Source organism: Phaseolus vulgaris, chromosome 10 (genome assembly GCF_051622355.1).
Source record: "Phaseolus vulgaris cultivar YP4 chromosome 10, ASM5162235v1, whole genome shotgun sequence".
Lineage (NCBI taxonomy): Eukaryota > Viridiplantae > Streptophyta > Magnoliopsida > Fabales > Fabaceae > Phaseolus > Phaseolus vulgaris.
In genome coordinates, this window is record NC_143507.1 from 44,903,465 (window position 1) to 44,916,454 (window position 12,990).

Sequence of the window (12,990 nt, forward strand, 5' to 3'; positions counted from 1 at the left end):
TTTTACAAAACAAGAAGAGCACTTCCAATGCAAGAACATAATCATTATAAAATTAATACTTAAATAAAATATGATCACGTGTGTCATTTTCTTATTGTCGATCGAGAAATCATAATAGCTATATATATCATACTGATATTATTTACGTGTATTATACCCACGTTTATTTATATAATTGGATACCTTTTATTATTCAGTTGTATTATATACATATGCTTCAATTTTTCTGTCTGGTATAAAGGTGTTAAGATCCTATCTCCATTGCTTTTGACTTAAGGCCTTTAAAGAAACTTTTTTTGGAAAAAAAAAATGTGTTGTCGGTATACACTGATTAACCTCATTTTAATTATACTACTCTGAAAATGAAATAAAAGAAATATTAGTTAAAATGTTCAAGTGATTGATGAGAAAGATAAATAAAAAGACACGTTAATTAATTAAGAAGTTACACAAATTTGAACGTTAGTTTCAGTAATTTAGGAGAAATAGTCTGATGAATTTATTAGACAAAGAGAGATGGCACAAGTTTTTTTTTTTTTTTTTATTACAAAATATTTATGATATTGGAACTGTGTAATTTTAGGAGAAATAAGAAGATTGATGAACATCCAAAAATTGTAGTTAATAACTGTATTTTAATTGCTCTCAGAAGTATATTTTAATTTTTGAAAAACAAATTGATTTACTTTTTTTAATTTTCTTATTCTATAAGTATATATTGAAGAAAAAGTTTGTTCCAATCGTATTATTATAATGCATTATTAAAATATCATAAATCAATAATATTTTCCCAATAGAACAAAAGTGTTAATAATTCAACAACCACTAAACATCACACAGAGAAAAAGATATATGCGTAGAATGCCTTTGTACAATAATTCAACAACATCAGAAGGAAAAAGAATCATTCAACACTGAGTGAAAGATCAGACATATTTTATATATATATATATATAAATAAAATATAATATAATATAATATGTGAGGTTTTGTAAGGTTTCTGGGATTTTATTTTGTTCGATTAATTATTTTTCACGGAAGCTTCAAAGAAATTCGACATCAACTTTACTAATTCTAAATGTTATGTATTTGATTATTTACAAATGTTAATAATATACACTTTAATATGTCATTTTAATAGACGTAGTTATTAATTTAAATTCATTACAATTTACATATTTCACTTTTTCTTAATAGTCTCACAGATATGATTTTAGGAATCTTCGTAAATTCTAGTTGATAAAGTTGTGTTGAAAAATATGTCAGTGGAGCTAATTTATCTTTTAAACGACTTCGAAAACTCATTAAAAATTAAAATGAATATTTGCATTTTTTTATAATATTTCGCATTTGTCTTGACATTAGGATTTTAGTTGGTACCAGTTGAGTTAGTTTTAATCAGCAAATCACCGTATGAAAAAAATAGAATAATTATGTGGGATTTCTAAGTACACAAATATATTTCAAACATTTGTCGTAAAAATCTTATAAAATTTTTGGAGATATATTATTTATTTATATATATTAAAAAATGAATTTTAAGTTTAACTCAACTTTATAAAATCAGTTCATAAATGGTTGGTCAGTGAGTGAGTGATCTGAAACCCAACAAACTCTCATTATAGTAGAGCCTACATTATTCTGATACATGTTAAGAAGTGAACTTTAAATCTAACTCAACCTTTTAACGTTGACTCATAATACTATACTAGATTTACATTCACTTATGTCATGAGTACCATCGAATGTACATTTAACATGTTTTTCTTATTCAGATTGGTGTCTCGGGTCGATGATATGCATAAGATCTGTTAAAAAGTCGTAGGCGAGTGGCAATTAGGTGGTAGCATGAATCTTAATTTAGTTTTGTAGCTTAGTTTTAAAGCATGTATTTAGCAAGAAGTTTTATCTATACTTTATTGTATAAGGGTTGAGGTATCTTGAAATATTTTTTTTTTTACTGATAAAAAAAACTATAAAATATCTTTATTTTTAATAATTGTGAGATTTCCAATAATATAAAAATATATTTCACAAGGAAATACCATTTGGTTTGATTTGAAGAGGAGTTAGAAGAAGTTATGATTCATCACAATATTTATTAGTCTTATCTATATATGAATGGTTGTGACGTTTCAATTTAGATTTTGATCAATTTTAAGAAAACTCCAAAATGACATGCATCAAAGGAACTTGAGAAGCACAATCACTATCTACATGTTTTTTCTATCTAAGAAACTGTTATGCTCTTTTCAATATGATCCATATTTAACTTAGAGAGAAAAATGTCAAAAATATAGTAAGTGTATACGTTTACTCAATAAAGTTAGTCCACCCAAATGGATATATAATAATATCTTTTTGGTAAGTTTGGTAAACTTAAATAATTTCCCAACTTCACCAAAACTGATTAATTATCATGCATCTTAACCTTAAGTTTTTGATAAAAGCTTTATTTTATGATGCCATACAAAAATTTCACTAGAGAAAACAGCTGTTTTATGGAGGAGAAAATAATGTTAACCTAAAAATTATTTATTAATAAGAGAAACCAATTTAAATATTATTTATTTATTGTTTTTTAATAATGAAATAGACAGTGACAGAAGTGACAATAACATAGTTTGTTTCAGTGAATGTATGAAGTCAAAATTCTAAGCTAAGTAAAGAAAAGTATATAGCATATGATCTGATGTAATGCAACACTATGATTCCATTTTCCATAGTCAAAACACGCTCCACCGTCCTCACTCCCTCGCCCACACAAATTCTCTTCATTTCTTTCTTTAAATTATTTAATAAAAGTAATATTTTTGTACTTTGTTTTATTTTATTTTAAATCTAGTATGAATATGTTCTAAAAGTTTGTTTCTTAATGCTCCAAATTTTTCATTTCAGGAATTTATATCCCAAGAGAATATATAAAAAAATCTCCCTATAAATAGAAGACAAATAAAATATGACCTCAAAAGTACACTTAAATGCTCTAATTTAACATCTCCTTGAATCATAACTTTTACAAATTTATTCCACCACTATAATAAATGAATGGTTTATTGACTATGATGGGTTATTTTTTTTTGTTTTTATCAAAATGGTGTTCGTTTTAGGCAAGTCGTGCCTAATTGGGACGACTTCATATACAGAAGTCGTATCAATTAGGCACGACTTCTGCCATGTCATACTAAAGTCGTGCCAACTTGACACGACTTCTGTCACGTCATAATTTTTTTTTTAATTTTATTGTTTATATATTGGGTAGTAAGTTTATTGTTTAGGGTTTAGTTTACTACCCAATATATAAACAATAAAATTAAAAAAAAATTATGACGTGGCAGAAGTCGTGCCAAGTTGGCACGACTTTAGTATGACATGGCAGAAGTCGTGCCAAGTTGGCACGACTTCAGTATGACGGGGCAGAAGTTGTGCCAAGTTGGCACGACTTCTGTATGACGGGGCAAAAGTCGTGCCTAATTGGGACGACTAAATTTATAATTTTTTTTAAACGGACACCATTTTGGTAAAAAAAAAAAAAAAAACTCCATCATGGTCAATAAACCATAATAAATATACTACCATCATTAATTTTTTTTATAACTATATATATATATATATTAAATTTCATTACCTTATAACTGTGCATTCATAATGTGAATTTTCTATATTATTATTTCCATAAATATAATATATTATTTCACCCCTACTATCCAGAATTTGAAGTTGTTTCGTGTTTGTAGATCACTTTAATACACATATTTTGATCTCTTACAGTATCAAATGGAATTTGAATTTGTTTAAAAATATTTATCTTTTAAAAAATAAGAAATAATTTTACTTTTTTTGCATGAAATAATTAATAGTTTCACATATTGGTAATTTCATCTAAAAACGGATTCATAGTTGTTTTTTTTTATAATTAGTTTATGGTCTTATTAAATATTAATATGTGAATGTAAAAGAAGTGTCTAAACTACCAAAAAATAAGGATTTATATTTTCACTTATTTTTTCACCAGCAAGAGTTGTTTAGATACTAATACATTTTTCTGTGGCAAAATCTAGACCATGACGTGATTATTTTATCCTTGTTATATTACTTACAAAATTTTAATTTATGTATCATTATTTTTTTTAAAATCTGATCCTATCTTATATTTAAATATGAATACATAAATGAGTAATTACTATATAAAATTAACTGAAAATTATTACTAAAATTTAAATTGAAGTTATATATATAAAAATGCATGTGTACTTAAGAAATTATAAAATTGATTTTTGTATTTTTAAAATGTTAAATTATGTAAAAGGGGAGATTATAATTTTCCATTAAAATAAAAATTAAAGTATAATGTGTATGTGTATAATAGTTATAAATATTTTAATTTTTATGAATTATATAATACAAATATTTTTAATCTGGATAATCCCTTTCAATATGAAAATTAAAAACGGGTTAACCAATATAAAGATACTCATGAAAGTGTGTAATGAGTTACAAAGTTTTATTTCTAATTTTAATTTATTATAAATTAATTTTGTTCTTGGGATTATGAAGTTGTTCTTTGTTCTTAAAAGGTATTTTTTATGAGTTAAAAAATAATGTGTATTTAAATTGCTTTAATCTTAACTTTGAACAGGTATAAAACTATATTTTAACCTCCTTAGATTTATTAATATCATTATAAATGTACAAGAATAACACCACCTTTCACATTCTGTTTGGCAATTGTTTGTTAACAATTCCATAATAACCCAGGTTCGAATCCTGGTTTGTGGTTTGTGGTGGTGTGATGAGAAACAAACCCTCGTGATGATGAATGAATGCATCATGATGCATACACAAATATGAGGTATTATACAATACCTCTCTTTTTTATTTATGACACTATTTCAGATAATACAATTTTTATATTAATTTTGGAATATTTATTATATTGGTTATTAGATTAATTTTGAGTAGAAAACTGATGTAATGAGAGACATACTACTTCAGTTACAGGTAATAACCGATGTAATACAAGATTAGTATCGATTTCAGTTGAATCGAATATTAGTCTCAGCATGACTAAGACTAGTATCAACCCCGACTCAACAACATACTAACTTTAACATAACTAAGGTTATTACTCTCATGATAAAGCAAACAAGGTAAAATTTAATTAGGGATCAAGATTTAATACCTTATAACATATACAATCAATAATCCAACCATTTTGTTAACAACTTTTGTCTTAAAATTCAAAACAAGTGATTAAGTTGTCCCATAACTAAATTGTTAATTTCTTAAAACTCAACCTATATGGATCTATAAATGAATTCACATAAATTATATAAAGATATTCAGTTATACAAAAAATTAAAAGTTTAACATAATTAAAAAATGATTTGTTTTTTAATATTCCAAGTCAAAAAATTAAGAGTTTGTTTCCTAGTAATTCAATTTTTTTACTTTAAGAATTTATTTGTTTTTCAATACATAATTTTTTTATCCAAGAGATATTAAGAAAAATCTCCTCATAAATACAAATCTCCCTAATAGAAGGTAAATCTGGCCTAAAAAGAACATTTACATCCTCTAATTTGATACTACTTAAACTTCCAACCATAATTTTTACAAATTTATTCCAACACTATAATAAATTGAAATAACATATAATGCTAACATAGTATCACTATTAGATTTTTTTTAAAACCATATATTTCTCTTTAAAATCTGATCTCATCTTATATTTAAATATGAAGTCATAAAAAAAGTATTACTAAAATTTAAATTGAAGTGATAAAACTATTTATTTTTATTTTTATAATGTTAAATTATGTAAAAGGAGACATTATATTTTTCTATTAAAATAAAAATTAAAAGTATAACGTGTGCATATACAATAGATAAAATATGTTAATTTGTATTAATTATATAATACAATTATTTTTAGTCTGGATAATCTTTTTCAATACAAAGATACTAATGGTTAATGGTGTAAAAAATATGTAATGAATTATAAAGTTTTATTTCTATTTTTAATTTATTATAAATTAATTATTGCTCTTGGGTTTATGACCTTGTTCTTTGTATCAATATAATCCTTTCTAGAGATAGATGAAAAAAGGGTATGATCCCTCTTGGTATTAAACATAGCAACAATTGTAGATCCCTAGATTTGTTAATTTAAAAATAAATGTACAAGAACAACACCAACATTTCACATTCTCTATGGCAGTTGTTTATTGACAATTTCCAAAGAACCCAGGTTCGAATCCTGGGTGATGTGATGATGAATGGTGCAGGAAGAATTTGCCTAGAAACATGAGGTATTTCATAATACCTCTCTTTTTTTTTACAAAACAATAATAAAGTAGGTATAGGTTTTTTAAAAAACTTAAACTAGACATGCCAATTTAGGGTTTTTAAACATTGCAATATAGGTTACATTTAATAATTTTTTGTAATTATAATATCACTTATGAATGTTTTAATTAATTAAAAAAATTAAAAAGATGTATGAAAATTGAATGGATTTTGGATCTTTCTCTATTTTCTCTTTTTTTAAAATGGTTTCACAACTCTCCTTTTGTTATTCTCCTTTTTCTAGTTGTAAATTTTAAGTTTGAATAATACCTGCAAAAGAGACTCTGATGTTCAAATAAAATCTCGATATTCAATGGTCAGTATAAGTAATGTGTGATGATGACATACTTTTTTTTTCAAAATGTATGACTATTTATATAATTATCATTAATCTTTTGTTATTAAATTAAATTAGAATTTTAAATTATAATTAAGAGTATATTACTTAATGTTTAATAATAATTTGATTCTGTTAATCTTTTGTAAACCTTGATGATTTTGATTGTGTAAGTCGAATTAGTCGGATACTGGAATCTCTATCCGTAGAGAGAGTAAGTATATGTAAAATGCAAAAGAGAAAGTAGTAGGTTTTGTTGAGAAATGGAAATAGATATTGGAAGAAGACAACACGCGGTGTCCTGTTTGAATGCAGATGGACAGAAGCAGAAGGGAAGAAAATAGTCTCTGCTTTGTTTCTGCTTTCTTTTCTGCTTTCTTTCTGCTTTCTGCTTTGGGTCAACAATTTGACTCACACCATCCATGTCCATCAAACTTCAATTCACTGACTCCACTGAATACTTGGTAATAACTTCAACTCAAAACCACAACACTCACGTCTTTTCTCACAAGAGGATCATACATATATATCTCTAGCCTTTTAGCTAACCTACCTACTCCATCTTTTCTTTAAGCTTTCTTCAGTTTTTTTGACCCATCTTCATGCATGCATACAACATAAATTAGATTCTCTTGCACAGGGACATTGTTTCCTCATTGCTTTAACCTCTACCTAGATAGAGAGAGAAACTACACAACTTCTACCTTCATGTTATGTTATGCTCACAAAAAATTAAATAATCAAAAAACATAATTATAAGAAAATCATTAAATAAAAACTAATTTTAAAAATTAAAAATAATTAGTTTACGTACTTACTAAATTAGAAACCATTTTAAAAATTAAAAATATTATTGGTTTTTAAATTAATTTTTATTATTAATAAATAGTTTTTAAAGGTTTTTACTATCAAATTTAGAATTTAAATAATTGGTAGTTAAAACTTTGTTAGTTAATTAAATATCAATTTTAAAAATGATATCTAATTTAGTTATTATAATAACTAATTATTTTTATCTCTAAAATTAGTTTTTTTTAATGATTTGTTTTTATATAATTCTTGAATGATGGTTGAAAAGAAACTTATATTGAAAATGTGATTTATTGTGCTAATTTTTTAACCTAATGAAAAATTGGAACTTTTTACATTGATTGTATCTATGTTGGTTGTTTAATTGGTATAAAATGTCTAAAAGAACCAACATAAAAAAAAAAAAAAAAAAACTTTGTTATGGTAGTGGTTCGCTTTAGGAGCAGTGACTGCATAAAAGCAATTTCGTAAAAAGACGTCTCAGCATGTTAATGAAAAAGGAATTTATACGCATTTCCTTTGACCTTAACTCTTACCTGAGTTCTTATTTTTAGTGTAAAGAACCAAACTCTCCAACCAAATTTATTGGAACGACCTTCGCTGGAAATGTTTTGAATGTTATTAAAGTAATGACATAGTTATTATTTTTACAATGAAGTTGAAATAAAGAGAATGATTATTTTTCTATTTAGTTAGTCGGTTTTTTTTTTCTTCTTGAAACGATATTCACACTCTTCTTTCATTCATCTACTTCTCGTTCTTGTGAACTTCAAACTCAGATGGTACTTGTAAGAAACACTCCGCTTAAGTGAAATCTCGGTGTTTGGTGCTATTAATACTGAATGATGACGTATCTTATTCTCGAAATTTATACTTATTTATATGATTATCATGTACCATTTATTATTTGGCCGGATTAAAAGTTTGGATCATGATTAAGAATATATTACCTAATGATTGACCACTGAGTTAGTTTTTTTAATCTTCTGTTTAGGCATAATAAATTTGGTTGTGTCGGTTGGTCCTGATCAAGTACTAGACTTTCAGTTGTCGTACGAATTCGACCAGTACAGTTCTTATTCTTAAAAAAAATCACTAAATTAAGTAATATATATAAACTACCATTAAACTCATATTATAATATATATGTTATTGAATTTGGAATACATGTATTATCTATTATGTCTTACAAATAATGTGTATACTTTTAAATTTGAATGTATACTTTTTGAGTCAATTTTTTCAAACATACAAAGGGAAACTATACTCGAAAGTAGGCTTTATTTGGTAAACCATTTTGCACGAACTTCGTTTATTCATTGCTTGTCCTTCAATTCGTACCACTCTTACTCTTTATGTAATTTCTATAAAATAAAACCTAACATAACTTAAAAACAAGAGAAATATTTTTTTTATTTCAAGATTTTGAACAAGAAAAAGTCATGATTCTTTCTACTTCTGCTTTCTTTTCTCTTTTCTCTTCTGTTTGGGTTTCATTCAATTTCCTCACCAAAATGGTAAAAAGTACTAAAGCACTTTGAAAAGTAACACATTTTAAATTATTTCTTTCCATTTTTGTACTCTTGAATAATTTTGGTTATATTCCGTTTTCTGAACAGGTGGTGAAATAAAATGTCGTAAAAAAAAGTGTTCGTTTATTATGGTATGATATGATGGAAAAAAAAAATAAAGATAGTGTTTATTGAAAAGTAGTGAGTTGATTGTAGGTTGAGTTTTAAATATGATAGTTAATGAGTACATAAAATCATATTTCTTCTTTCTCTAATACTCTTATGGGTTTTGATGAAATGTTATCTATTTCTACCGGAAGATTGTTGATATTTTCACCATGAAAAACAAACTTGTTATCTTTAAGATTTTCTTGGATTGTTTCACCATGAAAAACAAACTTCTTATTTTTAAGATTTTTTTGGATTGTTATTTTTATCTTGTTTTCTAGGTATTTGTTATGTTGTTTGGGGATAGGATAATTTCTTAAGTAATATTATAATGTGTGTTATTTCTATGCTTGTGAAATTTAGTTTAAAAGGTAGATATTTTTTTTGGATTTTTTTTTCTTTTAGAGATGTAACACGAACATTCTAGGAGGTCATTTATCCTATTACTATTCTCATTAAGATACGTTTAACTGTAAAGTTCTGATTAAATCTAGAATTAAGACACGTTTAATTGCGGAGTTCTGATTAAATCTAGAATTAAGACACGTTTAATTGCGGAGTTTTGATTGGATTAGAACACTATTTGTTTGTGAATCACAAAGTTTCTGAGATTGTTTTTTTTCTCTTGATAGCTATTATGTTGTTGGGAAAGTGTAAGATTTTGGTAGCAATACTTTATTTGGTGTTAGTTTCATGATTAAGCTTCTTAATGCGATAAGATTATAGAGATGTTACACTATCTGATAATTGAGACTGAGGTTGTTGTACAAGGTTTGGGTTATATTTTTTGATTGTTTATAAAAAAAAAGTAGCATCATTATTTTCTGCAATAGAATGTTTTTGGTGGTGAGGGTTTGATGGTATTTTGTTTGGTTCCAAGCAGTTTCCTATTGAAACCTTTTCATTCCATTCCATTTCTCTCTACTATGAACTACTATGAGCTAAAATCCAAAGAGAAAGTTTCTAGGAATAGTAAATATCGAAGCAGCACCAACTTTCAATAGATTTGATCCACTTTAGCCAAAAAAGTGAACAGGGTTACAGCGAAGCATGGTGTAAGGAAGAGCATGATGGCACTACGTACACTAGAGAATCCAAACAACAGACTCAGTGACCCCTTTTTTCTATTCCCTACACTCCCAAGTACAAAACCTCTGCATCCTTTGGTTTCGCTAAAACCAGAAACACCTGCTCTTAGCCTCACCAAACCACAAACCAAGCAACACAAAACCAAAATACCAACAAAAATAACCCACAAACTATTTTTTATCATCACCCTTTGCTAATTCTGCACTGGGTACCTAACTCCTGCAGCCAAAGCACGTTGCTGCTCAATCTGTTCATTACCAAACATTAAACAAGTTACTTCAAGTTTTTCTCAAATCTAGTTCAAAATACTAGTCTTCTTTTACTCAGTATCTTATGTTACAATCATAAATTGATACAAGTTTTAGACAGAAAAATGAGATTATAGACTGGTGCAAGTTGTAAATATATTTCTATAGTGTAGCAAAATGATTGTGAATTTAATAAAGCTCAAATGGTAGAGTGCAACGTTACTTGGAACAGTTCGTGCAATTTGTTCTTGAGATAGCAGTACTCATGCTCCAGCATCTCCAAAGCTCGCAAGCAACTGCAACCGGGTGAAAAGAATGGAAAATAGTTGTTTGTTAGAATTGGCAGTGACTAATATATTATGAACACAACAATATAATTTTTTGTGGTACATGGTTGAAAAGTGACTAGAAATATGGCACAGTTGTGGCAGCATTATTATATTCCAAAGTGTTGGAACGTGGGAAGATGAAGATTTGCGAAAGGGAATATTGCAATAAATGGATAAAGTGTGAGATGATTAGAAGAAATGGAAAAAGGGTAGTGAAAAAAGATGCAGGAAATGAGAGGGAACAGTGATAGTTTGGCAATTGGCACCCACCCAGCACGGTTATTCTGGTCAGTAGCAGCACGAAAGGCCACGCAAACGTTTCTAACTCTCTTGGCGCCAATGCTGGAGCTACTTCCCATGAACTGATTCAAATGATTCCCCATTTTCTTATAGTCCCAAAACTCTCTCTCCATTCTGCAACCATTCACAGTAACATTCATTATTCTATCATCACTCAAACCTATCCCATCATCATTAATCACTTCCTCATAATAATAACTACTGCAAAATTCACTACCTAACAAAATAAAGTCAAAATAATGTGAGAAACTTCTGAAATTATTCTCTAACCAGCTCGGAATCCTAGAGAACACATCAATCACATTAACCTATTCTATAACAAGATAACACATTCTAAACACAAAACACAAAATTCCAACAACTAAACTCAAACAAAAATAAGTGAAACACCTAAATGCCAAACCTGTTAAACCGAACTTGCAATGAGTCTACTACACTTTAGCTATAACTGATATAATAATATTCATACGAAGAAGCTGAGAACTGAAAACTGTGACTGATGAAGAACTGTATAGGAAGAGAAGAAGATTTATTACAGCAAAGCTCTGAGATTGGTGAGAAGCTTTTCGGATTCATGGAAGTAGATGTTGACAACCTCGGATACGAAGTTTGGGGAGGACTCATCCTGCAGCTGCTGAAGCTGCAAGAATTGCTCATCCAACACTCCCTGCTCAAACAAACAAAAAACAGCATGCATTATTAATGATGCATGTTTTGCCAATTACTATATCTACATGTGAGAATTGCTACATATGTACATGTGAGTGCATAGGATGAGAAATCAAGAAGAAGAAATGAAGAGGGTTGGATTGGATTGTCTGAAAGTGGTACCTGGTGGAAGAGGAAGGCAAGGAGACGGTTCATGTCGGCCCACAAGAGGTCGGCACCCAAACCAAGCATCCACAGTGGCAGACCCGTTTTGGCTGACTCTATCAGTTCACTCAATTTATCAAAAGTGTTTTCGAGAGTGGCCCTTAATGGAGAATTGTTGTGAGTATGGAAGATATATATAATATTTGCAGAATCAAACTCAAAAACCTCAACTTTCTTTGTTCTTTTCTTGTGCTTTATGTTCTTCTACATCTGTTTAAACCCACTCTTGGACCACAGTAACTATTCTTCTGCTGCACCCTCTTCCTTCAATCCTGAGTTAACAAAATATAAAAAAAATGAGTAAATGAAACTGATAAGATGAAAGTTAATGAATTTAATATTTTAAACATATAAAACGAATAACAGTGACATTTAAACTCTTTGGGTTCTGTGATCTCAACCCAATTGAATGCACCATTAATAATTTTCATGTGAAGGTAATGAAAACCATAAAGACTCAACCTTTCTTAAAAAAGAATATCTTTGACAACGTTATTATTCTGGAAAACAAAGCATGAAATTAAAATGCAGAGGAAATGGGAAATGGGTAGGGGCGTGCAGGTGTTTTAGGTTATCGAGGTGAGTGTGTGTTATCTCCCGGACCATCCTACATACCCTCCCTGCAAGTTTTGTGTTGGAGGTATGGGTGTGGTACCGACCTGCTGCCCCGGTAACCGGTCACTTGGCATGCGCCTGTCTTCTGCTAAATGCTGCGTCTTTGCAGCCTCTCTTCCCACCCGACACCACCTGCTGCCGGTAACCTGTCAGTCACCACCTTCCTGCCACCATATTCCACTAGCTAAACACATCTCAAATCCATTGTAATTAATTACCTTTGCATCATGTTTTATCATATGTGTATGTGTGCATGCAGAATCGACATGACATGATATATAGAGGCAGAGTTGAATGCATGGAGTGAGTCTGATAAAAAATGGTGATTTGGGTGGACCGTGGCTTCTTTTTGTTTGTGGAAA

The 12,990-nt window shown here is 28.5% G+C and overlaps 1 protein-coding gene across 3 annotated transcripts; it reads right to left on the minus strand.

Moving 5' to 3' along the window:
- Positions 1 to 10,147: 10,147 nt before the first annotated feature.
- LOC137818698 (pseudo histidine-containing phosphotransfer protein 6) lies at positions 10,148 to 12,990 on the minus strand. Of its 3 annotated transcripts, none has more exons than XM_068622263.2 (6): positions 12,629 to 12,990; positions 11,972 to 12,285; positions 11,677 to 11,807; positions 11,111 to 11,254; positions 10,735 to 10,807; positions 10,148 to 10,510 (listed from the first exon to the last, which is right to left on the minus strand). In XM_068622263.2, exons 2-6 carry the CDS (start codon positions 12,038 to 12,040, stop codon positions 10,457 to 10,459), a joined length of 471 nt encoding a protein of 156 aa, XP_068478364.1. In that variant the 5' UTR covers positions 12,041 to 12,285; positions 12,629 to 12,990; the 3' UTR covers positions 10,148 to 10,456. The 3 variants fall into 3 exon arrangements, with proteins under 3 accessions (XP_068478364.1, XP_090152750.1, XP_090152751.1); XM_090296624.1 differs by having other exon boundaries at positions 12,673 to 12,984; XM_090296625.1 differs by lacking the exon at positions 12,629 to 12,990 and adding an exon at positions 12,476 to 12,614.

What these genes read in the sequence shown, in the direction of transcription:
- LOC137818698 (XM_068622263.2), bottom strand. Translation starts at nt 12,040, where the DNA reads ATGCTTGGTTTGGGTGCCGACCTCTTGTGGGCCGACATGAACCGTCTC. An exon ending in TTGCCTTCCTCTTCCACCAG is followed by an intron (nt 11,808 to 11,971) that starts GTACCACTTTCA and finishes TTGTTTGAGCAG; the next exon opens with GGAGTGTTGGATGAGCAATT. An exon ending in ACCAATCTCAGAGCTTTGCT is followed by an intron (nt 11,255 to 11,676) that starts GTAATAAATCTT and finishes GAATGGTTGCAG; the next exon opens with AATGGAGAGAGAGTTTTGGG.